At 51.2% G+C, this 25,738-nt stretch overlaps 2 protein-coding genes across 3 annotated transcripts; one reads left to right on the plus strand and one right to left on the minus strand.

Annotated features, from left to right (window-relative positions):
* The first annotated feature begins 633 nt into the window (after positions 1 to 633).
* Npas1 (neuronal PAS domain protein 1) lies at positions 634 to 23,297 on the plus strand. 2 transcript variants are annotated; one of them, XM_087908734.1, is made up of 12 exons: positions 634 to 912; positions 1,712 to 1,905; positions 2,649 to 2,884; positions 13,042 to 13,115; positions 13,336 to 13,425; positions 14,866 to 15,037; positions 16,895 to 17,010; positions 17,291 to 17,448; positions 17,815 to 17,921; positions 18,287 to 18,434; positions 19,730 to 19,824; positions 21,481 to 23,297. In XM_087908734.1, exons 2-12 carry the CDS (start codon positions 1,784 to 1,786, stop codon positions 21,948 to 21,950), a joined length of 1,788 nt encoding a protein of 595 aa, XP_087764860.1. In that variant the 5' UTR covers positions 634 to 912; positions 1,712 to 1,783; the 3' UTR covers positions 21,951 to 23,297. The 2 variants fall into 2 exon arrangements, with proteins under 2 accessions (XP_087764860.1, XP_048287635.1); XM_048431678.3 differs by having other exon boundaries at positions 1,728 to 1,905.
* Tmem160 (transmembrane protein 160) lies at positions 22,328 to 25,350 on the minus strand. Its single transcript, XM_085692818.2, has 3 exons — positions 25,094 to 25,350; positions 23,983 to 24,075; positions 22,328 to 22,661 (listed from the first exon to the last, which is right to left on the minus strand). The coding sequence occupies exons 1-3, from the start codon at positions 25,299 to 25,301 to the stop codon at positions 22,396 to 22,398; spliced, it is 567 nt and encodes a 188-aa protein (XP_085548944.2). The 5' UTR covers positions 25,302 to 25,350; the 3' UTR covers positions 22,328 to 22,395.
* Positions 25,351 to 25,738: the final 388 nt, after the last annotated feature.

A 25,738-nucleotide genomic window follows, 5' to 3' on the forward strand; every position in this document is an offset into this window, starting at 1 on the left:
CCATAGTCCAGGCTTGCCTCCAACTTAATCCTCCTGCCTCATTGTCCCAAATGCTGAGATTAACTAATGAGTGCCACCACACCCCACTGGCTCTGTTCTCATTTATGAAGTTGGGCGCCCACAGATTTGGGTTCTAGTTTTAATAGGGAGTCATAGAGACAAGATCTCAGGGGGCTCTAGACTGTTCCCTTAACAACTAAGACCTGGGTTGGGGACAGGGTTGGTACCCGCCAGGTCCTACCCTGAATGAAGACTGTCATCCTGGAATTTTCTCCTGTGAAGGGAGATCGTTAAAGGCCTGGATTTACGTCTCTAGCAGGGACACTGACTGCTAAAATGTCCACTCCGACTGAACCACGGTGCTGATTGCCCCCAGGGTCCCCAGGGGCTGCTGAGGGGCTCCATCCTTTGCGGATGACGATCGTGGTGAGATTCCAGGGTGGAGGAACTTGAGGCTCGACCTGCCTGATATGGTCGTGGGGTGAGACAACTCTGACACGCCGGGCCAAACGGACACCGGAATGGGAACTATCCATCAGGCAGAGGCGCGCAGGCCGGCGTTGGGCGGGGCTACCGTGGGTGGGGCGAATACAGGCACCGCCCCTCGCCGCCGCTGTCCGTGGTCCCCAAGTCTGAGAGGCCGCCGTGGGCGCCGAGAGCCGGGTGCCCAAGCCCGCGCGCCCCAGGGTCTATGGAGCTGCCCCTCCACGTCACCCGGCCGGCCCCACGCCGCGCCCCGAGCCCACCCCGCGGCCAGGTAATCCGGTCGGGAGCTCTGCGGGTGCGGGACGCCTGAAGGCTTGGCAGGAGGGAACGGGGACCCCTGGGTCCTTCTGGGATGCGAGGTCCTAGACTCTGGTGACCTAGAGGCCACGGCATCAGGACGCTTGTACCGGCGAGATCCAGAGAAAGGTGCGTGGTTGTTGGGGGTCCTAGTCACAGTCACACAGGTTCAAGGCACTAGACGTCAGCGCGTTTTGGGGAGGCTTGGGGGCCACCTGGATGCTGGGGACATGAGCTGCCTGGACACCTAATCGTGAAGAGGAAAGAGCCAGTTGGACACGTCCCTGGTTCTAGGGGATCTGGATTCCAGAACACCTGGACCCGAGTGTCGCGTTCATACTGGAGTCACAGTGGCCAGCGATGTCATGGGCCAGGGTCTCACGCCCTAGTCTTTGGGAGGAAGTTGTGGGTTGAAGATATTTAGCAACCGGGTCAGATGGCGCCACCCGAGGGGCTGGAATGCTTCCTAAGCAGGATTTGGGGTGGGGTCCCTCTATCCTCCCTACCTCCTTCGCTCAGGCTAGGAAATGGGTGCAGCTGCTGACCTGGGGAGTAGGACACTGGAGGTGGCTTTGGGGGACAGATTCCCGAGGGGTTGGGAGTTTTGGGGGAGATGGAGTCCGGAGCGTCGGGGCCCTGGCGAGGCGCCCGCCCCGAGCGCAGCTTGGGCATGCTTGGCACGCAGCGCGCGGGCCGGTCCGATCCGTATGCGCGCCGCGTGCGCCCATTGGTATGCGGGAGCCGGCCCGGCGCGGGCGTGAGGCGGGCGCGCTGGCGGGCCGCGCGGGGGAGGCGGCGGCGGGGCACGTCCTCACCCGGAGCGCCAGGGTGGGAACCGCGGCTTCCCAGAAAGGGGAAACTGAGGCACTCATCCAAGCCCGTTCTTGGCTGGACCCCTGGGGACCGGCACGCACCTCACTTTCCCTAGACATTCTTCCCCGCAGGGGACTGAGCCCCACCTGCGACTCCTTCGCGCCTGAATTCTCGAGTCCCCGCCGTGATGGCGACCCCCTATCCCAGGAGCAGCGGCCGAGGTGAAGTCAAGTGCGGGGGAGACCGTGGAGCCAGCGTCCCCTGGGATTTCCTGCCCGGGCTAATGGTCAAGGCCCCACCAGGGCCCTGGTGAGCAAATCTAATGGCTCTGACCATGGCCTCGCCCCCAAAGGCATGCGGGGGTTGGGGGGACTTCACAGCCTTCCGGATGAGCATTCATACCCAGGTCAGTGCCCTGACCCTGCTGCGCCTAGACTCTGTCACCCTCACTTACTCCGGAGATCGGATTTTAGTCTCCCACCTCCGAATTCACCCCCGACATTCTCAGGCAATTGAGAAGACTCTGTCCCCAGCCGAGCCCTGCGGCCTGAAATCCCATACACCCTGTAAACTGAAGCGGGAGACTCACCAGTTCAAGGCCAGCCTGGGCAAAATAGAAAGACTGTACCTCAAAAAGCGAAAACAAGAACCGGGTGTGGTTGCACATGTCTTTAGTCTCAGTACTCCGGAGGCAGAGGCAAGCAAATTTCTGTAAATTCAAAGCCACCCTGGTATATGTAGTGAGACCTCAGTCTCAAAAATAAAAACAACAACAAAAAAAGAAAGAAAGAAAGAAAGAAAGAAAGAAAAAGAAAAAAACAAAACAGGCCGGAGAGCTCAGTGGTAAAGTGCTGAAAACCCTGAGTTCAACCCCTACCACAATAATAATAATAATAATAACAATAACAATTGTTATTATTAAATAAATAAGGGCTCTTTCCCCAAAACCAGCAGGGGTACAGAACTGGCACTCAGGTCTGTCCCACCTCCTAAAGTGCGGGGTCCGTGCGCCCGGAGCGCTCACTGACGCCTCCTCCACGCCGCCCGCCCAGCCTACAGGCGCAGCGCAAAGAGAAGTCCCGCAACGCAGCGCGCTGGCGGCGCGGGAAGGAGAATCTAGAGTTCTTCGAGCTGGCCAAGCTGCTTCCTCTGCCCGGTGCCATCTCCAGCCAACTGGACAAGGCGTCCATCGTGCGTCTCAGTGTCACTTACCTCCGCCTACGTCGCTTCGCTGCACTAGGGGCGCCGCCCTGGGGGTTGCGAGCCGTCGGGTCTCCAGCTGGCCTCGGTGAGTGTGCATGCTCATGCTGCCAAATCCTCCCCTTGCCTACCCACCTCAGCCTTGTGGTCAGGACTGAAAAAGCCTGACCCGTCCTGGCTCAGCTCCTAGGGAGTCCTCCAGACCCTTTGTGGGTTCCTAACTGGTGTAACTGGTGACGTAGGCTCTCTAGGGGACAAAAAGTTGTGATTTTTATAAACCTTTGACCTAAGTCAGAACCTGGCAACAATTCAGATCACTAGGTTATTGTTGTTGTTGTTGTTGTTGTTTATATGAGATAGGGTCTTACTATGTAGCTCAGGCTAGCCTGGGACTTGCTATGTAGACCAGGCTGGCTTTCACATCACAGAGATCCACCTGCTTCTGCCTGCCAAGCGCTGGGATTAAAAGTATTCGCCATGACTCAATGTTTCCTGTAGGTTGACCTGGCCTCAAATTTGATATGTAGTAGAGGTTAGTCCTGAATTTAGGATCCTCCTGCCTCCACCTCTTCAATGCTGGGAATACAGGTGTCTGCCATCAGCCTGGAAATACACGTGTCTGCCATCAGCCTGGAAATACACGTGTCTGTCACCCAGCAAAGGCTATTAATTTTATTAGGGGAGATGAACCAATATTGTCAAAAGAAAGAACAATAATGTCACTTCTGACAGGAACTGTAGAGTCTCCTGTCCCCAGAGCCTCCACTCAACCAGTAAGGAAGATCTCCCGACCTAGGCCTGCAGAGCTCCAAGAGATGCTGGAACTCTGGGGGCTAAATTCCAACAGTATCCTAGGGAGGATGAGGGAGGGTCATTGGGAAGGTTCTCCTCACTGGTATTAGCTGTGTGGTCATCTCCAGCCCTCGACCCCATAGCTCTGCAGTCCTTGGTAGGTGGCTCCCCTCTTTCTGTGTTGCGAGTGCCCATCAGAATTGGCTCCTTCAGACTGACAGGAGACTAATGAACATCTTCAGGGCCCCTGGATCCCAGCAAAGTGCAAGCCAGCCTTAGGGATGCGGTCTGTGTCACCTTGTAGCTGACTGAGTCAACCTCATGTGTGATACCTTTGTGAGTGCTCAGGACCTAACGGGAACCGCATGCTACCAAAGTCCCTGCACTGGCAGGATGTGGCATTGATGGGTATCCTTCCAGTGCTCCTGAGGCTGCAACAGGAGGATCACCAGGAGTATGAGGGCAGCCTAGGCTACAAAGTGAGATTCTGTCTCAAGCCAAACACAAGTAAGGCGAGGCCTGGTGGCATGTTCATCCTCGCACCCTGGAGGCAAAGGCAGTGGATCTCTGCGGGTGGAGGTCCTGCCTGTTCTTCATAGTGAGTCAGTCCTAAGGTCAGCCTGGGCTACATATGCTCCTGCCTCAAAAAAGATAGGCTAATTAATAGGAAGGGGAGAAATGAAATGAAAAGTCCCTGCCTCAGAGATGCAGATGTGATGCAAGAGGAAGAAAATCTCATCTATAATGTGTAAAATTGTAGGTATGTAAGATGTCAACATATAGATGACTATCTCATTTTACTTACTTCCCACCTTTGGTTATTGATCCACAGAAGTATTAGATGTTCATCGTTTTATTTTCTATATCCCTGCTTAATTGTTATTACGGGGCAATGAAGGTGTTATCTGAGGTCACAGGTGAAAAAGCTCCTCCTCCCACCTGAAGAATTGGGTGTCCTTAGGGTGGGGTTGGGGAAGGCTCCTATTCCCTTCCTACCCTAGTGCCCAGGGAGAAGGTGGGGAGGGGAGAAAATAGCATTGATTAAGCCCCGCAATAAATCACCATTTAAATTTAAATAATCCGGCTTCCCAGGCGGTAATTAGGCGAATTGACTGGCGCTGAGAGAATGCCGCATTAGGGAGGCTGATTACTGTCATTACCCGCGAACAACATGTGCGCAGGCGGGGGATAAACATCTTGTCTATTGTCCTGGAGCCCCAGGGAGAGAAAGGGGGGACTGAGAGAGCCCTGAAGGTGTCCAGCCCCCAAGTACTTGCAGGGGCATTGGGAGGCTCTGAGAGAGAAGGGCTCACTCTGGTCACCGCTCCCTGGCCATTTTCTGGCTACTTCTGCAATGCCCACCTTTACATGAGAACTAACTGGTCCGGGCAGTGTGTGTGGGTGGCTCAACATCCTGACTCAAGGCAACAAAATTCAAAACCGTAGACCTCTGCCAGTCTGCAGACATCTTAGGCGGGAAGTCCTTTGTGACTATTTAATAGCCCTGGAAAACAGAGGCCCTGGGAGATAAGTCACCCAAAGGTTTATTTATCTATCTATCTATCTATCTATCTATCTATCTATCTATCTATCTATCTATCTATCTATCTATCTATGGTTTTTTGAGACAGGGTTTCTCTGGTGCCTGTCCTGGAACTAGCTCTTTTTTTTAAAAAAAAGTTTATTTTTTTTATTATGTATATAGTATTCTGTCTACATGTATGCCTGCTGGCCAGAAGAGGGCACCAGACCTCATTACAGATGGTTGTGAGCCACCATGTGGTTGCCAGAATTGAACTCAGGACCTTTGGAAGGGCAGGCAATGTTCTTAACCACTGAGCCATCTCTCCAGGCCCTGGAACTGGCTCTTGTAGACCAGGCTGAGCTTGAACTCACAGAGATCCGCCTGCCTCTGCCTCGCGAGTGCTGAGATTAAAGGCATGCGCCATCACCGCCCTGTGAAGGTTTTTATATTATGTGTATAGATATTTTACCTGTATGTGTCTCTGTACACCACCTTTTCCAGGTGTCCATGGAGGCCAGAAATTGGTGGTACAGATTCGAATCGCCACGAAGATGCTAGGAATTGAACCTAGGTCCTCTGGAAAAGCAGCCAGTGCTTTTAACCACTGAACCTTCCCTGTTCCATTCTCTTTCTCTGCCCAAGTCTCTGTTTAAATTCTTTATTTATTCAGTGTGCATGTATGGAAGAGATACCTTCACACGTATATGGAGGGACGATGACAGCTTGCGGGTGCAGATTCTCTCTATCATATGGGTCCTCAGGAACAAACTCAGGTTGCTGGGCTCAGTGACAAGTGCCTTTTCCCGCTGAGCTAACAAGGCCAGAGCCAGATGTTGTTACTGACGGATCTCACTAAGTCCTAACCCTGACTGTCCTAGAACTCCACACCACACTTGGACTGGGTGGCCTTGAACTCGGAGATCTACCTACCTCTATCTCCAGATTACAGGAATTAAAGATTAAAGATGTGGGTTACCACTTTTTTTGTTTGTTTGTTTGTTTTGTTTTTTGTTTGTTTGTTTGTTTTTTCGAGACAGGGTTTCTCTGTAGTTTGGAGCCTGTCCTGTCCTGGAACTAGCTCCTGTAAACCAGGCTGGCCTCAAACTCACAGGGTTCTGCCTGCCTCTGCCTCCTAAATGCTGGGATTAATGGTGTGCACCACCACCACCTGGCTTTTATTTTTACTATTTTTAATTAAACAATAATTTAATAAAAATATTAAATTATTGTTTAATAATTTAATAATTAAAAGTAGATGTTGTTATTTAATAAATTGAAAATTAATAAATTATTAATATTTTAATACATTATTAAAATGTATGTGGTGTCCAGATTGGTGGTGCACACCTTTAATCCCAGCACTCAGAAAGCAGAGGCAAGTGGAGTTCTGTGAGTTCAAGGCCAGCCTGGTCTACAGAGCAAGTGAAGTGAGCAGCCAAGGCTACAGAGAGAAACCCTGTTTCAACAAAACAAAAAAAGCATATGTATGTGTTTGTGACTACATATGTTTGTGTATGCCACGTGTGTGCAACTGCTGGAAGAGGCCAGAGGGGTTGGATCCGCTGCAGCTGAAGCTACAGGTGGTTGTGAGTCGCCCAAGCTGGGTGCTGGGTACCAAATGGAGTCCTCTGCAAGAGCAGTATGTGGTTTTTGTTTTTTGTTTGATTTGTTTTTGGGAACAGAGTTCCTCTATGTATCACTGACTGTCCTGGAACTCACTCTTGTAGATCAGGTTGGCCTTGAACTCAGAGATCCGCCAGTCTCTGCCTCCCCAGTGCTGAGTATTAAAGGTGTGAACCATCTCTGCCCAGTCTTTCTTTCTTTCTTTCTTTCTTTCTTTCTTTCTTTCTTTCTTTCTTTCTTTTTTCTTTCTTCCTTTCTTTCTTCCTTTCTTTCTTCAGTCTATGTGTTCATAATTGCTGAACCATCTCTCCAGTTCATGGAGGGGGTGTGCCCATGTGGAAGTCAGAGGTGTGTATATGTATAGTACCCACGTGGAGGGGTCAGTCCTGCCTCCCTTCTCCTTTGAGGTAAGGTCTGTTCTTCAGAGCTGTGTAGGCCTGGCTAGCTGACCCAGGGTTAGCCTGGGAGTCTCCATCCCTCACCTCCCAGCAGGAGTGTGGAATTACAGGTGCTCATTACTATATCCAGCGTCACATGAATTCTGGAGATTTGAACTCAGGCCTCTCCACGCTTTACCCACGGAACCATCTTCCCAGCCCTCTCCCCAAATCACTCATTCACTGAGCTAAGTCAGTGGAGGGTTGAGGGTAAGGGCGGAGTGCGGTGACCGGAGACCACGCCCACAGGTTTGGATGCTGCTTCAGGAGGGAGCGCCCACTGACCTGAGACTTCATGAGTAGAGTCAGGCAGAGAGCACGACCCGAGCCAAGGGCCCGAGGCAGGCAAGAACCAGAAGGAAGCAGTGAGGAGCCTGGAGGTGGGGGAGGAACTGAGACAGGAGCTGGGGAAAGCAGGAACGTGAAGGCAGAAGGGAGAGAGGACCCAGAAGCTCCCAAGTAGTCCAGACTGGCACAGTACCCTAGCACTTCTTAGGTGACATGTTTGTCACTCGTAACCAGGACTGTGGCCCCGGAAACCTTTGATGTACAAAACCCATTTCACCCTCTCGCTAGACTCGTGTTACTGGTGGAGTCGGTGAAACTCCCAGAACTGCATACAGAACTGCCTAGCGCTAGGCTGCTGGGTGGGGTGGAGCTTAGTTGGTAGAGTATTTGCCTAGCATACTGGAGGCTCTGGCTCCATCCCAGCATTGCACAAACCAGGCACCGCGCAGGCCTGTAATCTCAGGACCACTTCGGGAGGAAGGGAGGAAGGAAGGAAGGAAGGGAGGGAGGAAGGGAGGGAGGGAGGAAGGAAGGAAGGAAGAGTTGATGGTATGTCACGTGTTTAATCCCAGCAGAGGCAGAGGCAAGCAGATCCCTGGGAGTTTGAGGACAGCCTGGTCAGAGAAACCTAGTTTCAAAGAGGGGGGGGGAGGTAATTCCCAGAGCAAGTTGAGGTCCTGCTCGGCATCAGTTAGTCCTATAAAAACAGACGCTGACGCTGGAATGATGGGACACCCTTCTCCACTCCCCAGAGTCATGAAGACCATAACAACCCAAGACAGGAGACTCATAGAAAAGGAGAGGACCCCCTGAAACTTGGTAGGGGTCTTAACTGTCCTTCCTTTTCCAAACCTACCCTCTCCCTGCCCGTGGGTCCCCCACTTCCTCCCCCTCATTCATCCTAGTCTTCAGCCATCACCCCCGGTGTTGGCTGACAAATGTTTATTAAACGAAGAAAAAATTGTAAGTGAATGAATGGTTCCCGGGGATTTGAACTTCAGGAGGGCAGATGTGGAGGTGGGAGACACTTGTTGCATTGGGGGATAGAGAAGGGGATGTAGGCAGGAGGAGTGGAGAGCTGTCAGGTTTGGGGAGGCAGAAACTGGGGATATTAAGGCATTCATTGGCAACCCTAGGCACACCCTGGGGATCTTAGTGACAGGGGATGGGCCCTGTGCACAGGGTGGGGGGGGGGACAGCAGGTCCCCAAGCTCTCCCTCCTGGGCACCCCCATCCCAGCGCGCCCATTAATGCCGTTAATTGCAGCAGCTTGGTCTGACCCGGGCTGATCTGCAGAGAGGGAAAATGAAGGAATTAGCAAAAATGACAGGGGAAAATTGCCACAATTAGCAGGCAGCATTGTTCCTGCCTGTCACGGGGCTGCCTGGAGCTGGGTCTCAGGGGAGGGGTCCCCATCAGCCCCTATACTTATTGTTCCTGGAGGTTCAGATAAAGAGGAAGCAGAAGGAACACTGGTCAGATGTGGGGGGCGGGGGCATCCCTGGGCTAGTGAGGACTTGGGTAGACTCTGACTGACTTAAGGGAGTCCTGAGGAGAAGTGGGGATATGCCCCTGCCTAGGAATAATAACAATCCCACTTTCATTTACTTTGTATGTTTCTCCATCACACTGGCTGGATGCTTGGCAGCCCAGGAGCTCAGACCCCTTCAGCAAACCCACTGAAGGAGGAAACTGAGATACAAAGAGGAAAGAGTGGCTCCAGGCCCTCCGCCTAGCAAAGGGAAGGTCCCTGACAGTGCTCCCACAGCCTTTAGTTCTACCTTGGGTCGGGTGGGAGTGTTGTCTTTTGCAGCAATAGAGTCCTTTGGATGGCGTCCAGGACCACTGTGTGTCTGCCAACCATCAACACCAGGTGTGGGACCCCAGTTCTCCAAAGGGGGAAGACTTGTATCAACCAGCATATATCTTAGTGGAATTTATGTCTCCCTGAAATTCTGAGTTTCTCCTTCTCTTTGTATATGTCTTCATCTCCTCAACACATCTAAAGTTCCCTTCTTTTACACCATGGTCTACTATACAAAAATATCAGCAGGAGATGTAACTCAGCAGCAATCCCTACCTAGAATCTCCAGTGAGGGCTGGGGGTGTGGCTCAGTGGTAGAGCCCCTGCCTAGAATCCCCCAGTGAGGGGCTGGGGTGTGGCTCAGTGGTAGAGCCCCTGTCTAGAATCTCTAGTGAGGGGGGGAAGGGGAGCTCAGTGGTAGAGCCCCTGCCTAGAATCCCCCAGTGAGGCCTGGAAGCATGGCTCATTGGGAGAGCATCTGCCTAACGTGAACAGCTCTGGGTTCCAATCCACAGCACTGAAAAAAAAAAGAGTAAGTAAAAGCACTGTACTCCTGCCTGGAGGAGCATCACTTAAGCCTAGTTCTCACGAAACAAAGGCAGGAGAACAGAAAATTTGAGTTAAACCTGGGCTAAATATTGAGACTCTATCTCAGTCAAACTAAAAAATGTTATGTAAAATTTATCCAGGGTAAAATTAGTTGTTTGGTTGTTTCATTATTTTTTTACTTCCATTGTTTATGTATTGTGCATATGTCTGTGAGCAGGACACAGCACACACATGGAGGTCAGAAGACAGTCTGTGAGAATCAAGTCTCGCTCACTCACACAGGTTCTGGGGAGCAAACTCAGACCTCCAGGATTGCTAGTCCATGCCTCTACCCACTAAACCATTTCAACAGCTTTTTTTTTTTTGAGGCGTTTAATTTTATTTTTTCCATGATACTTATTGAGCTTTACATTTTCTCTGCTCCTCTCCCTGCCTCTCCCTCTCCCCTCTCCCCTTCAGTCCTCCCCCAAGGTCCCCATGCTCCCAATTTACCCAGGAGATCTTGTCTTTTTATACTTTCTACTTCCCATCTAGATTAGATCTATGTAAGTCTCTCTTAGTGTCCTCATTGTTGTCTAAGTTCTCTGGGATTGTGGTTTGTAGGCTGGCTTTCTTTGCTTTAAAAACCACCTGTGAATGAGTACATGTGATAATTGTCTTTCTGTTGTTGTTTTGATTTGCATTTCTCTGATGACTAAGGATATTGAACATTTCCTTAAGTGTCTTTCAGCCATTTTAGATTCCTCTGTTGAGAGTTCTCTGTTTAGGTCTGTACTCCATTTTTTTTTATTGGATTATGTGATCTTTTGGTGTCCAATTTCTTGAGTTTTTTGTATATTTTGGAGATCTGTCTGATGTGGGGTTAGTGAAGATCTTTTCCCATTCTGTAGGCTGTCGTTTTGTCTTGTTGACCATATCCTTTGCTTTACAGAAGCTTTTCAGTTTCAGAAGGTCCCATTTATTAATTGTTTCTCTCAGTGTCTGTTCTGCTTGGGTTCTGTTTAGGAAGCGGTTCCCTGTGCTGATGCGTTCAAGTGTACTTCCCACTTTCTCTTCTATAAGGTTCAGTGTGGCTGGCTTTATGTTGAGGTCTTTGAAACATTTGGACTTGAGTTTTGTGCATGGTGATAGATATGGATCTATTTTTATTCTTCTACATGTTGATATGAAGTTATGCCTGCACCACTTGTTAAATATGCTTTCTTTTTTCCATTTGATATTTTTTGCTTCTGTATCAAAGATCAGATGTTCGAAGATGTGTAGATTGATATCCGGGTCTTCTATTCAGTTCCATTGATCCTCCTGTCTGTTCTTATGCCAATACCAGGCTGTTTTCAGTACTGTAGCTCTGTAGTAGGGTTTGAAGTCAGGGATTGTGATGCCTCCAGAAGTTCTTTTATTGCACAGGATTGTTTTGGCTATCCTGGGTTTTTGCTTTTCCAAATGAAGTTGAATACCGTTCTTTCGAGGTCTTTGAAGAATTTTGCTGGGATTTTGATGGGCATTCATTAGCTTTAAATTTATTTGTATACTTATTTATTTGTCTTTACATGTGGGGGTGTTTTATCTGCTTGTGTATCTGTGTACCACATTTGAGCAATGCCCACAGAGGCCAGAAGAGGGCATCAGATGCCCTGGACTAGCATGACTAGGGTTGTAAGGTGCCCTGGAATGAAACCTGGGTCCTTGGCAAGAGCAGCTAGTGACCTCTTAACAACTGAACCATCTCTACACACACACACACACACACACACACACACGCACACTTGTGTGTCTCACTATCCACCCTGGCTGTCTGGAACTTGCTGTGTAGACAAGGCTGTTCTGGGGTATCAAAATCAGCACCATTATCCTCTGAATGGGTGTGCCACATTTGTTATCCACCTCCTGGGGGAGGGACATCTGGGATGTTTTGGCTGTGTATAATGCTGCTCTCTCCGTGTGCATACAGCTCTCCTCACCATTCCTAGCTTCAGTTCATTGGGTGTGAAGGGATTGCCAGATGCTTACATCATAATTCTTTTTATTTGTTGAAGAATCACCAAACTGTCTTCTTCAGCTGCTACCCTAGTTTGCAGTTCACCCTGCAGTGTAAGAGAATCCATTTCTCTACCCACACTTATTCTTTTGTATTTCTTTATCTTTTGTTGTTGTGTTTCAGTACAGAGGATTGAATCCAGGGGTGAGTGAATGCTAGACAAGCACTCTACCCCTGAGTCACGCCCCCAGCCCTTCACTGGGGGATTCTAGGCAGGAACTCTATCACTGAGCCATGCCCCAAGCCCCTCACTGGGGGATTCTAGGCAGGAACTCTACCACTGAGCCACGCCCCAAGCCCCTCACTGGGGGATTCTAGGCAGGGGCTCTACCACTGAGCCACGCCCCAGGCCCTCACTGGGGGACTGTAGGCAGGAGCTCTACCACTGAGCCACACCCCCAACCCCTCACTGGGGGATTCTAGGCAGGGGCTCTACCACTGAGCCACATCCCAGCCCCTCACTGGAGGATTCTAGGCAGGGGCTCTACCACTGAACCACACCCCAGCCCCTCACTGGGGAACTCTAGGCAGGGGCTCTACCACTGAGCTATGTTGCTAAGACCTCTTTTTACTTTTTGAGATGGGATCTCATTATGAAGCCCAGGCAGGTCTTAGGTTCTTGATTCTCCTGCCTCAGTCTGCCAGGCAGTTAGGATTACAGGCCTTCACCACCAGGCCAGTCGGCCTTGGCTTAGTCTTCACTGGACCTGGCTTCGTGGCCCAGTGAGGACTGACTGTGGTGTTCTGGTCACCTCTGTGTCAATGGCATTGCCTGCACAGTATAGGACCTGGGAATAGCAATACTCAAGGATCTTTTTGGTGGACAAAAAAAGGAGGGTGTGACCCTGGCGATGTTAGCGCATACCTTTAATCCCAGCATTAGGGAGGCAGAGGCAGGTGGGTCTCTGTAGAATTTGAGGCCAGCCTGGTCTACAGAGCGAGTTCCAGGACAGCCAAGGCTACACATAGAAACCCTGTACTGGAAGAAAAAAAGGAGTGGGCAAATCTCTCTCTCTACTCTCTGTCACTCAATCTTGATCTTTCTGTCCCAGCCGCAGGGAACAGACATCTGTAAACCGGTTCTCTATGGTGGCTGGGGCTTTCAAGATTGACTGGGTTCCTATTTGCTGCCCAGGATGCAGTAAGCCAGACCCACGGGCCCTGACTTTCCTCTTCCTTCTGTCCCCAGCCCCAGGCCGCCGAGGCCCTGTGGCTCTGGTCTCTGAAGTTTTCGAGCAACACCTGGGTGGACACATCCTTCAGGTGAGGTCCCTTCCTAGCCCGCTACTCCGTGCTTCCACCTGGTGGTCGCATCCGGGAATAGCATCCATTCCCTGCGTCTGTTCCCTGTGAAGAGCTGGAACTAAGGTCCCTTATTCCTGTTCCTTTTTCCTGGGGCCAGGGTAGCCTATCTCCAGACGGACACCCAGATTTTAGAATTCGGGGGCCTTTCTTACACCTGCTCCGTTTCTTTCGACTCTAGTCTCTGGATGGCTTCGTGTTCGCCTTGAACCAGGAAGGAAAATTCCTCTACATCTCAGAGACGGTGTCCATCTATCTGGGTCTCTCACAGGTAACAACCCCGCAGTGGGCTGCCGTTATGCCTGGCTTATGCATGCCCTTGCTCTCTGCTGGTCTCACTGATCTCAACATGAAAAACAGACAGCCTTCCTTGAAAACTCACAAAGCACCCCGACACGTGCTGCAGGGACTCAGGCAAGGCCACAAGTTCAAAGTCACCCAGGACAACTTAAGACTTTGTCTCAAAATTAAAAATTGGTCTGGAGATGTAGTTCTGTGGCGAAGTGCTTGCCTATAATCTTCCCCAGCGATGGGCTGAGTTCAGTGACAGTATGGCTCAGTTGTACATGCTTGTGTAGCTTTCTGGAGCTTCTGGGATTCAATCCACTGTAGCTGGGACAGGATTGTAGCCTAACTGATAGAATGCTTGCCTGGCATTCACAAAGCCCTGGGCTAGACTCTTTATATGGCATAAACTGGGCACAGTGGTGAGGATAAACCTTTGCATTAAACTCAAGCATCCGGGAGGTGGAAGCAGGAGGATTAGAAGTTCCAGGCTAGTTTGGGCTACATAAAACGCTGTTTCAAAAAATAACACTCTCGCTGCGCGGTGGTGGTGCATGTCTTTAATCCCAGCACCCAGGAGGCAGAGGCAGGCGAATCTCTGTGAGTTCGAGGCCAGCCTGGTCTACAGAGCGAGTTTCAGGACAGTCAGAGCTACACAGAGAAACCGTGTCTTGAAGAAAATCACACAAACAAACAAATAACACTTCCCCCAAAGGAGAGGACTTTGGACAAGAGTGCATGTGTGAAAAAGTAGAAGAGATAAGGGGAGTATAGAGCGATGAAGGCTGGAGGGAGATGGGTCACCCACCCCAAGCAGTGGGACAGTGGGATGGGCATGGTGGGCTTCTGCCATGGTCAGAATATGCAGTTTTCAGAAGAGTTTTAAATGGGGCTTGAAGGTCAGAAGATCAGTGGGACAAAGTTAGAGGCTGCGCTGAGGGAAGTGCAGTAGCATAGGATCCCTATGACACCAGAGAGGCGAACTCAAAGGTTCAAACTCATTAAAGGCTTGATGGTATATGTTTGTAATTTCCAGCACTCCGAAGGCTGAGGCCAGCCTGGACTACCTAGCAAATCTCTGTCTAAGACAAACAAACAAACAAAAACAAACAAACAAACAAAAAAGGGCCAAGTGTAGCAAAACAAGTTACAGAACAATTCCAGAATTCTAGAGGTGGAGGCAGGCGGAGCTCTAAATTTGAGGCCAACCCTATCGACATAATGAATTCCTGGACAGCCAGAGCTACAAAGTGAGACCCTATCTCAAAACAAACAAAAATCCTCCCTCACGTCCTTATTTTTAAAAGGGGGAAATTTCTAAAGAAAGATACAAGGCAGATGTGAAGTGTACCTGAGGGCGAGCGGGCTAAAGGTAGCTGCCGCTTTAGCGCTCACGCGCTCCTGCATTTCCCTACATCACCGGTAGGTGGAGCTGACGGGCAGCAGCGTCTTCGACTACATCCATCCCGGGGACCACTCGGAGGTGTTGGAGCAACTGGGGTTGCGGGCTGCAACTCCCGGCCCCCCCACGCCACCTTCCGTGTCCTCGTCTTCCTCCTCCTCGTCTTCCTCCTCGCTGATGGACACTCCCGAGATTGGTAATTTCCAGGAACTCCTTCCTTGCCAAAGAATAACGCTTGAGGGTAGATCCTGGTGTTTGTGCTTAACAAAGCAAGATTTTGTAAAACGGATTAAGTCCACTAGGCTGTCTAAATTTGCCTGGTTCCCCAAAATGGCCAAGACGCACCAAGATTTGAGCTTGCCAGATGAAGGTGAGAATACCTCAAGCCTTTTTTTTTTTTTTCATGTCTTAAAAAATTGGGTCCAGGTCGGACATTTAATCCCAACGCACTCTGGAGGCAGAGGCAGGCAGATCTCTGTGAGATCAAGCCTAGCCTGGTCTACAAGAGCTAGTTCCAGGACAGTCAGTGCTGTTACACAGAGAAATCCTTTCTCAAACAAAAACAAAAATCAAACAAACAAACAAAAAAAAGGGTCCTTACTCCATCTCCACAAGCCAGGAGGGAAGCTTCCAAAATCCATCCACAGCACAGAGAGGTCAAATTAATTGACCCAAGTCACACAGCTATTCCAGCCCATTCTTGGGTGGAAATTTCCACTCTCATGACAGACAAAAGGTCGAGTAGACATCACTCACAAGCTCCCTTTAGCTTGGAATGTTGGGGACCGATGAAGAATGTACTGGGTTTGGCTAACATCCTAAATGAGGCATCCACAGACCCACAGTGTGAGGAGCTTGGGGAGCTGGCTGTTACACGCAGGAGACTAATCAAGGTTACTGACGAATCTGGGTGCCTCGAGAGAGATGGGAAGATGTGATCGTTCTTTAGGGAAAGGATTTCTTAACGTTGGCCAAATTTGGGGTGGGGGAACAGTGACTCCGAAGCCATCTCAGGATGAGGTGGGACAGCAAAGCTGTACCTTTAAGGTTTCTTGGGGCTGAAGAGATGGCTCAGAGGTTAAGACGCTGGCTTCCAGAGGTCCTGAGTTCAATTCCCAGCAACCATATGATGGCTCATAACCATCTATAATGGAATTTGGTGCCCTCTTCTGGTGTATAGGCAGAACATTGTATACATAATAAATATTTTTTTTTTTTTGGTTTTTCAAGACAGGGTTTCTCTGTAGTTTTGGAGCCTGTCCTGGAACTAGTTCTTGTAGACCAGGCTGGCCTTGAGCTCACAGAGATTCATCTGCCTCCCGAGTGCTGGGATTAAAGGCATGTGCCACCACCAGCCAGCTGGGTGCGAGCAATTTTTCTAAGAGCAAAAATGTGGGGGTTGTTGTTTATACAAGGTTTCTTTCTTTTTTTTTTTTTTTAAGAGTTGGGTTTTTTTTTAGCTGCGTGGTGGTGGCACATGCCTTTAATTCCAGCACTTGGGAGGCAGAGGCAGGTGGATCTCTGTGAGTTAAAGGTCAGCTTGGTCTACAGAGAAAGTTCCAGGACAGCCAGGGCTACACAGAGAAACCCTGTCTCAAAAAACCAAAAGGAGAAAAAAAGGAAGAAAAAAAAAGAGTTGATGTTTGTTTGTTTTTTCTTCTTCCTTTTATACCTTTAGTCTGTGACAGGGGACATGGCTATGACCACAGAAGCTCTAGCCTACCCTCCCTAGGTTCACCGTCCAGTGGACACTAGGCTGTCCCCATGCAGGGACAACTGGCCAGACGGAGTGCCTGCTCCCGGGGGATAGAGTTGAAAGATGGCTTTCTTCTCAAGGCTCTCGTGAACTACGTGGGTTCTGAGCAGTAAAGAGGGGCACATTTGACTTTAGACCTGGCTGTCCCATGGAGGAGGAGAGATTATCCTGTGCCTGTATAACCACTAGATGTGTCGAGTGTCTGGGGTGGCCACTGCGCCAGCACACCGTGAGGCTGGCTCTGAGGTGACAGCAGCCTTCGAAACTCTACAATGGTTCCTTCCTGTTCTGCCGCAGAAGCCAGTCCTACCGAGGCATCCCCAACCTTCCGGGTCCAGGAGCGTTCCTTCTTCGTCCGCATGAAGTCCACCCTCACAAAGAGGGGCCTGAATGTCAAAGCCTCAGGTTACAAGGTAGGTAGGAGCTGTCCTTCCTGTGTGTTAGCTATGTCCCGGGTTACAGGGCAGTGAAGACAGAAACTGGGAGACACTCAAGGCCTCGCCTGTGCCAAGGGACCTGTGGTTATCAAGTGAAACTGGGCGGGGCCTTGGCTTGGCTGTGGTCCTCCTTTCTCAGCAGCCCCACCTGGTACTTCCACAGTAACTCCCATCACTGCTGATCCTGCCTTGCCATCTCCAGCCCCATGGGCTCTAGCTCCACTTGATCCCTTCCAATGAGGACCTCTTTCCACAGGTCATTCACGTGACAGGGCGCCTGAGGTCCCGAGCCCTGGGTCTTGTGGCACTCGGACACACGCTGCCCCCAGCCCCACTGGCTGAGCTGCCTCTGCACGGACACATGATTGTCTTCCGCCTCAGCCTGGGCCTCACCATCCTAGCTTGTGAGAGCAGGTACCGGGGTACGGGTGGGAGGGAAGGTGAATCCTTTGGAAATATGGGGATATAAGGGAATCAGTCAAGCCTGGGCCTTCGGACTAGGGCAGCAGAGAATCACGGGAGGAGGAAGAGTAATGGAGACGCAGGGGTGCCTGGGCGAAGGGAGGGTGGGCCTGGCCCCGCTGGTCTGTCATCACTTGTCCTTTCCTTCACCCATATTATTACTATGCCCATTTTACAGAGGAAAACTGAGACGCAAAGGGCTGTACTGCAAGGACGTAGACCCTGGAAGATGCTGAAGCGAACTCTGCCGTCCACACCGCCTAATGTCTCTAACTCCTTTTCCCCTCTTTCTTTCTTCTGTCTTTCTAACTCCTCCAGAGTTAGCGACCATATGGACATGGGACCCTCGGAGCTGGTGGGACGCAGCTGCTACCAGTTTGTCCATGGACAGGATGCAACCAGGATCCGTCAGAGCCACCTGGACCGTGAGACACACTTCTGTACCCTCTCCCCACCCACCACAAAGACCCGAATGGCCCTGCTGTCCTGGAAGTCCTTCTTCAGGGCTAACCACGGTTTCTGCTTGTACTGCAGCTCCTGGGGCTGTTTGGAATAGAAAAGCATCCAAGAGCTTGAGCAAGGGCTCGTGGGTGTGGGCAGTAAGTGGGGGTGAGAGGGATCTCTGGCCAATGCTGGATTACCTCCCGGTCGCTGACTTTCTCTGTACCTTTCTCTGTCTTTCTCGATTTCCCCCACTCTTGCTGCCTCTGCCTGTCTCCTGCCCACCTGCCTTGACCCTTCCCACCCTCCCTACCCCTCTGGGCTCTCTGCTCTCTTGGGATGGACCCAGTGCTGGACAAAGGTCAGGTGGTGACTGGTTACTACCGTTGGCTGCAGCGTGCGGGGGGCTTCGTGTGGCTGCAGTCTGTGGCCACTGTGGCCGGGAACGGGAAGAGTGCCGGGGAGCATCACGTTCTGTGGGTCAGTCACGTGCTCAGGTGAGAGGTGTCCCATAGCGGCAGCCACTCCCCATCCCAGCCAGGGCCCACAAGGGAGAGCTCTATAGGCCAGAAGGGGGAAGCAGCTGAGAGCAAACGCCTAGGCATGGAACAGCCTCCCTTGGACAGAGAGGAGTCGCTGTTGGGAGGAGACAGACCTGTGACGGGGCAGGCAGGGAGAGAAGGCTCACAGTGGTTCACCTCAGGCTGAAGGTGTGAGATGGACTCTAGGGCACTGGGGAAGCATGGCAGACTTTATACAGGGGACCAGAGTGGTGCAACACAGACAAGCATTGCTGGCCGAGGGCGCAGAGCGGATGAAATCTCAGGTCCACAGCCTTCCCTGCCTAGGGAAGGAGAGGGAGTGTCTGGGGCCAGAGCAGAGGCAGGAGAAAGGGGTTGTAAGCGGCAGCAGCAGGGCGTAGGTATTGAGGGTTTGTGACAGGAGAGGGGATCACAGGCAAATCTGCACTTTTGGAAAAACCCTTCTTCCTGCTAAGAGCTGACTGGGGGCGGGGGGGGGGGGGAAGGAACTGGAGAAAGAGAAAAGAGGAGGCCAGGGCATGCTTTAAGAAATGCCAGAAAGTCGGGTGGGTGGCGGCGGTGCACGCCTTTAATCCCAGCATTTGGGTGCAGAGGTAGGTGGGTCTCTGGTCTACAGAGCAAGTTCCAGGACAGCCAGGACTACACAGAGGAACCTGGTCTCAAGGAAAGGGAAAAAAAAAAAGTCAGTAGAAGAGGGGATGCCCATTTCCCCTTTGAATCCTAGAAGGGAACGGGATTTAGAAAGAAGAGACTAGATGACCACGACATGTTTAAAGGACCCCAGGTGATATCAGGTGGCTGACAGTGGCACAGGCTTGACCATAGGAGGGAAAGCTCATCTGAGTTAGAATATATTCTGGAGCTGGGGCTGGGCCTGATCCTCTGATCCCAGCCAGCGGTAAGACTGACACAGAACTGAAAGTTCAAGGCCAGCTTGGGAAACTTGGGAAGATCCCATCACAATAGAGTGCTTAGCAGTAGAGCCCCTGCCTAGAATCCCCCAGTGAGGGGTTGGGGTGTGGCTCAATGGTAGAGCCCCTGCCTAGCACAATAAAGACTATGGGTTTAATTCACTATGTATGCATGTGTGTTTGTGCACGTGTGTGTGTGTGTGACCAGCATGGAGTTAATAGATCTGACAGAAAGTTTTAAGCGCCTCAGGGTAGTATCAGCAAATTCCATGCTGGGACCATCTATAATCACTGCTGTCCCAAGACCTCTGGTTTTCAGTCCTGTCATCTTGTCCCCAGCCATGCTGAAGAAGGCCAAACACCCCTGGATGCCTTCCAGCTTCCAGCCACTGTGTCTCATGAGGATCCATCGAGCCCAGGCCCAGAGTCCACAGGTAAGCTAACCCCTTCCCACTTCTGCACCCAGAAAAGACTAAGAGGCCTTTGGACTACCCACTGTGGAAAGCTAGATGGCTATTTACACTAACACTGAGGGTAAATTTCCTTGAAGTTGGGCGGATGATGCAACAGTGCTGGCCTGGAAAGTCTGATGAAATGAGTTTAGTTTCTCATAGAGAGAAGCCAGGTGCAGAAGCACACACTCCGCAGTCCTGCTGCTGGGGAAGTGGAGCAGAAAGATGCTGAACTGGCCCTGTTTTACAATGGAAAGTGGAGGGGCTGGAAAGATGGCTCAGAGGCTAAGAGCACTTGTTGTCTGGGCCGTGGTGGTGCACACCTTTAATCACACCACTTGGGAGGCGGAGGCAGGTGGATCTCTGTGTATCAAGGCCAGCCTGGTCTACAGAGAGACTTCCAGGACACCAGAACTGTTACACAGAGAAACCCTGACTAAAAAAAAACAAAACCAAACAACCCCCCCCCCAAAAAACAAAGAACACTTGTTCTTGCAGAAACCCAGGTTTGATTCCCCAGCACCCACAGAGCTCAAAGCCAGACATAATCCCAGTTCTAAGGGATTTTATGCCCTCTTCTGACTGACGTGGGCAACAGGCATTTATGTGATGCAGAGACATACTTTTTTTTTAAGATTTATTTATTATGTATACAGTGTTCTGCCTGCATGTAAGCCTGCAGGCCTGAAGAGGGCGCCATATCTCATTACATTATGAGCCACCATGTGGTTGCTGGGAATTAAACTCAGGACCAGTGCTCTGAACTGCTGAGCCATCTCTCCAGACCCCACAGAGACGACATACTTGTATGTGTAAAACACCCATACACATAAAATAAAATAAGTAAGTCTAAATGGGGCTGGAGAAATGGCTCAACAATTAGGAGTATTGACTGCTACTGCAGAGGACCAGGGTTCGACTCCTAGCATCCATGCGGGAGCGCACAACCATCTGTAACTCCAGTTCCAGGGGATCTGCTCTGGCCTCCAGAAGCAATAAGCACACACAGTGCACAGACACACATGCAGGCAAAGCACTCAAACACGTGAGATAAATCTAAAAGAAATTTAAATAATTCTCTAAAACTTAAGGGGAGGCAGGTGTGGTAGTGCACACCTTTAATCCCAGCACTCAGAGGCAGAAGCAGGTGGACCTCTGTGAGTTTAAGACCAGCTGGGTCTACAGAAAGAGTTCCTTGACAGCCAGGGCTACACAGAGAAACTCTGTTGCAAATTTTAAAAAAGGAAAAGAAAAGAAAGAAAGAAAAAACTTTACAAAGCTGCAAAGCTGTCCTTTGACCTGGACAACACCTGCACGGTGGCATGTATGCCTTCCCCATCATGCCCACGCACGCACATCATCATCTAATAATTAAATAGACACAGAGGAAGACACCAATGCTGACATCTCACCTCCATGCCCTCACCCACACACCACACAAAGTAAAGAGAAGGCTTAGAGTCTGCTTCAACGGTAGAAGGTCTGTGGAGAATCCATCACTGAGGGGCTGAGGCTATGGCTCAGTGGTAGAGCCCCTGCCCAGACACCGTACTGCGCATGCAAGCATACAATGAGGGGCTGTGGGCGTGGTTCAGCTGTATAGCTCTGCAAACAATAAAAAAACAGTATCTTCTTTAGAGGACGAGCCTCCAGTTGACCCGAAGCAGGCTGCCTCTGCGGACCAGGACAAGGATAAGAACCCTCAGACCCGAGGCAAACGCATCAAAGTGGAGCCTGGCCCAAAGGAAGCTAGAGGCTCCGAGGACAGTGGAGAGGAGGAGCTCTCAGATCCGCCGACCACACCTCGGCCAGAATTCACTTCTGTCATCCGGGCGGGGGCCCTGAAGCACGATGCAGTACTCCCGTGGGGCCTGACAACTCCTGGGGAGCCCTCGCCTGCTCTCCTTCACGCAGGCTTCCTGCCACCGGTGGTGAGAGGCCTGTGCACGCCGGGCACCATCCGCTATGGCCCTGCAGAGTTGAGTCTGATGTATCCACATCTGCACAGGCTGGGTCCAGGCCCCACGCTCCCGGAGGCCTTTTACCCTACGCTGGGCCTGCCCTACCCAGGGCCCACAGGTACTAGGGTGCAGCGGAAGGGAGACTGACGAGAAGCTGAATCTGGGGCATATATCAAGGCCAGGAGTCCTCCTTGAGAATTAAACACCACTCCCTGAGAGATTCCATCCCCAGGGACCCTGCATGATTGCTTTTCCTTGTCCCTTTAAATTATTTATTTATTTATTCATTTACTTATCTGTTTGTTTGTGTGTGGGAAGGGGTGGTACGGTGTGGGAATTAGCTCTCTCCTTCTACCTTGTGGGTCCTGAAGATCAAACTCAGATTGTCAGGCTTGGGAGCAAATGTCTCTATGCAGTGAGCCATCTTGCCTCTTCCTTAGACACCTTCATCCGCCTCATCCCTCTTGGTTACCCTCCTCTCCCTTCCCGGCCTCCCCAGATAACAGGAGCCATCACTCAGAGTCTTAAACTGCTGAAGGGTCAGGTTTAATGTCCCAGTCCTCGGCCCAGCCATTTCCCACAGCCCTGCTGTTTACTCGGGTGGTGGCCGTCCTGCTTCATCTGGGCCTTCCGTAGAGGCTGCCCCATCATCATCAGGTACCAATTCCACGTCCAGTTCCAACTGTCCCATGTAGAGGCCTACAGCGCAAGCCCAGAGCAGACTGGCAGCCAACACTGCCCCCACACCAGCGGCTGCACCGGCAAGAGACAGCTGCATAGGTCCCCGCAGTGCTGCCAGGCCCACTGCATAGGAGGCTCCGCCCCACACCACGCACAGGCCACCCAGCAGGAAGAAGCCTGTGGAAGAAGGAGCAGCAATCAATAGTTGCAGGGTCCAGGGTATCCCAAGGGGCTGCCAAGATGATGGATGGGGAGGCGGGGTCAGTACGAGCACAGGGCTGGGCAAGGCCTCTAATGCCAGTTAGTAAGAGGCTGGAGGAGTTAGCGGTGGTGGCGCACGCCTTTAATGCCAGCACTGCGGAGGCAGAGGCAGGCGGATCTCAGTGAGTTCGAGGCCAGCCTGATCTACAGAGTGAGTTCTAGGACAGCCAGGGCTGCGGAGAAACCCTGTCTTGAAAAAAATTAAACAAACAAACAAAAAAAGAGGCTAGAGGAGCTGAAGCTAGAGGCTAGCTCAGGCAACTTAGATTGTCACAAAAGAATAAGTTGGGTTTTGGTTTTTTTTTTTGTCTTTTTTTTTTTTTTTTTTTTAAAATGGGGTTAGAAGTTTGGAGAGATGGTTCCGAGTTTAAGAACATTTGTTGCTCTTGCAGAAGACGTAGGTTCAGTTCCCAGCACCCACATGATAGCCCACAGTCATCTTTCCCTCCAGTCCTGAGGAATCTGACTCTTCTGGCTCCATCGGTACCAGACACACGTGGTCCCCATGCACACTTACACACATAAAATAAAATAAATAAATCTTGCCTGGCAGTTGTGGTGCATGCCTTTAATCCCAGCACTTGGGAGGCAGAGGCAGGCAGATCTCTGTGAGTTCAGGTCTATAGAGTGAGTTCCAGGCCTGCCAGTGCTACACACAGAGAAACCTTTTCTTGAAAACTGAACAAATAACCATATAAACAAATAAATGGTTTGAGTGTAGTTCAACAGTAGAGCCCCTGCCTAAAACCGCAGGAAGGGGTTGAGGGTGTGTGGCTTAGTATACAGAATTTAACTATCATGTTGGGTTCCAAGTATAACAAGAAATAAAATAAATATATAAATCAATAGATAAATTAGAGGGGGAGGTAGCAGACAAGGGCCCAAGTAGTAAAAGCCAAGTACATGAAACTGCACACAGAAGTATCTGGAACTAGGGGTGGAGTCCAAGATCCAAATGAGGGGGCTGATCTAGGGGTATAGACAAAGGTGTACGCACGAGCCAAGGCCCCTTGGTGATGGCCTGAGGACTCAGTTTTAAGAAATCAAATTGGAGGCAGGATAGCCAGCAGCTGTGCGTTGGGTCTTGCACTCAGGTGGGGGCAGTGCTGACTGATGAAGGTGTATGGAATGGTGAGGGGCACACACCAGTAGGGCACTAGACAGTGTTTTCCTTTACCAGTTGTTAGTTGGGGTAAGAGGACTAGGCAATGGAGGGAAGGGGAAGGTCTGTACTCACCATAGGCAGCTTCCCGGCCCATGTCACTCTGCATGAAGGAGATGACCCCAATGCCTGATGCCAGAAGTCCATTTCGGAACCAGGAGAGGAAAGCTGTTGGGGATTGGTGGGGGTGGGGCTCTGTATCAGCCAAGCCCTGCTTCTTTGATTTCCCCTTTCATTCAGACCATCAAGCCAATTCCCACCCTATTCAGCCACAAGACAAAAGTATTTCACATGCCCACACGTTCCAGGAAGCTGCCTACAAATCCCATTCCCCTACCCTTCTCCCCCGGATATTATAAGCTCGTTTTGAGCAGTGATTGAAGACAGTGTCTGTCTAACCCAGAGGAAAATCTAAAGCAAGAATTGAAGACGTTCAATCTGAGGATGGAAAGTCTTTCCAAGGATACTTATGCATCTTGTGGCCCTCCCTCTCTCTTCCTCAAACAAACTTCTCCACCCTGGCATGCCTTCAGCCTCCCCCTTTTCCTAAGAGGAAACTGCTCCTACCTGGCACGGCCTCCTAAATTTGTCCAAATCTCCCCGGCCACTCAACTCCCTGAGTGCTGCCAAAAGGCTGGTCCACTACTAGCCTCATCCTAACCTGACTGGCTCCAATTTGTCAACCCAATGCCCTATTTAAGGTCCCTCCCCTTGGAATGTAGATCACCTCTCCCTCCAATCAGCAGACATTTCCTCTACCATTGGTTGCGCGCTGGTCCAATCCGGAACTTCCCCATCTTCTGCGGGTAGCCACACTCTTGTTTTATTCCGAGTGTTCCTCTCTGCAATCCGAACCGACCCCCCTACTGCAGGTATCTCGCTTCTTCCCAGGTGCCTCGTGGAACCGTCTCTGATTCAAGCAGGTGTGGTGCCATCGGGCTTCCTCTCCTAACCGTAATCCCCCCACTAATCCGTGCTGCACCCTATTAGCCGGGACCCGCAAACTGGTGCCTTATGCTTCCAGACTGCAAAATCTCCCACCCTACGTTTCCCTGAGCTCCCATGAAGAACCTGCCCACGCTGAGCCCGGGCCCTGTTACCAGCAGATGCATGCCACACCTTCGCCGCCCACTCCCACGTGCGCACCCCTCCCGCATAGCGGCCGACCCCGGTCCCTGCCACAGACCTGTCTCGTGCGCCTTGCGGAGGAGCCAAGCGTCCGCGCGATCGAGCTCAGACACCGGGGGCGGTGAGGCCCCCGCGCGTGGGCCGTGGCCGGGGGCAAAGGACCCGCGCGCTCCCCCGCTGCGGGGCCGCTGAGGTGGCAGCAGCGACCCCCGGAAGCGCAGGCAGGCCAGGCGCGCGACCCGAGCCCACCACCAGCCGCCTCCCATGGCTCGCAATGGGGCCGAGACACACGCTCCGCCTCACGGGCCGTTTGTAGGCTGCATGCCAGGTCACTCACGAGGAGCGGCTTGCCGACTGGTGAACTGCCCGCCACTCTAGCCCAGTACGCAATGCCTATTGGTCAACCTGGCGGTGTCTCCACCTCTGTCTTCTGTGCCGGTAGTATGTGGCCCACCTAATTTTATAGTTGTACTACAAGTCCCAGAGACCAATGCGCTCAGGTCAGGCCGGGCTGCAGAAGACCGTGGCGTGATGGCTGCTGGGACTTGTAGTTTAAAAAAAAGAACTGCTCTCAACAGCCAGGAAACAAAACTTGTACTAGGGGAGCTTAATGTAGAAATTTTGCAAAACTCTGTTGAACCGAGGGAGCAAAACTAACCAGTAACTTCACTAAAGAGGACACACGACTATTATGTTGTATTCT

The sequence above is a fragment of the Myodes glareolus genome, chromosome 1 (genome assembly GCF_982192425.1).
Source record: "Myodes glareolus chromosome 1, mMyoGla1.1, whole genome shotgun sequence".
NCBI lineage: Eukaryota > Metazoa > Chordata > Mammalia > Rodentia > Cricetidae > Myodes > Myodes glareolus.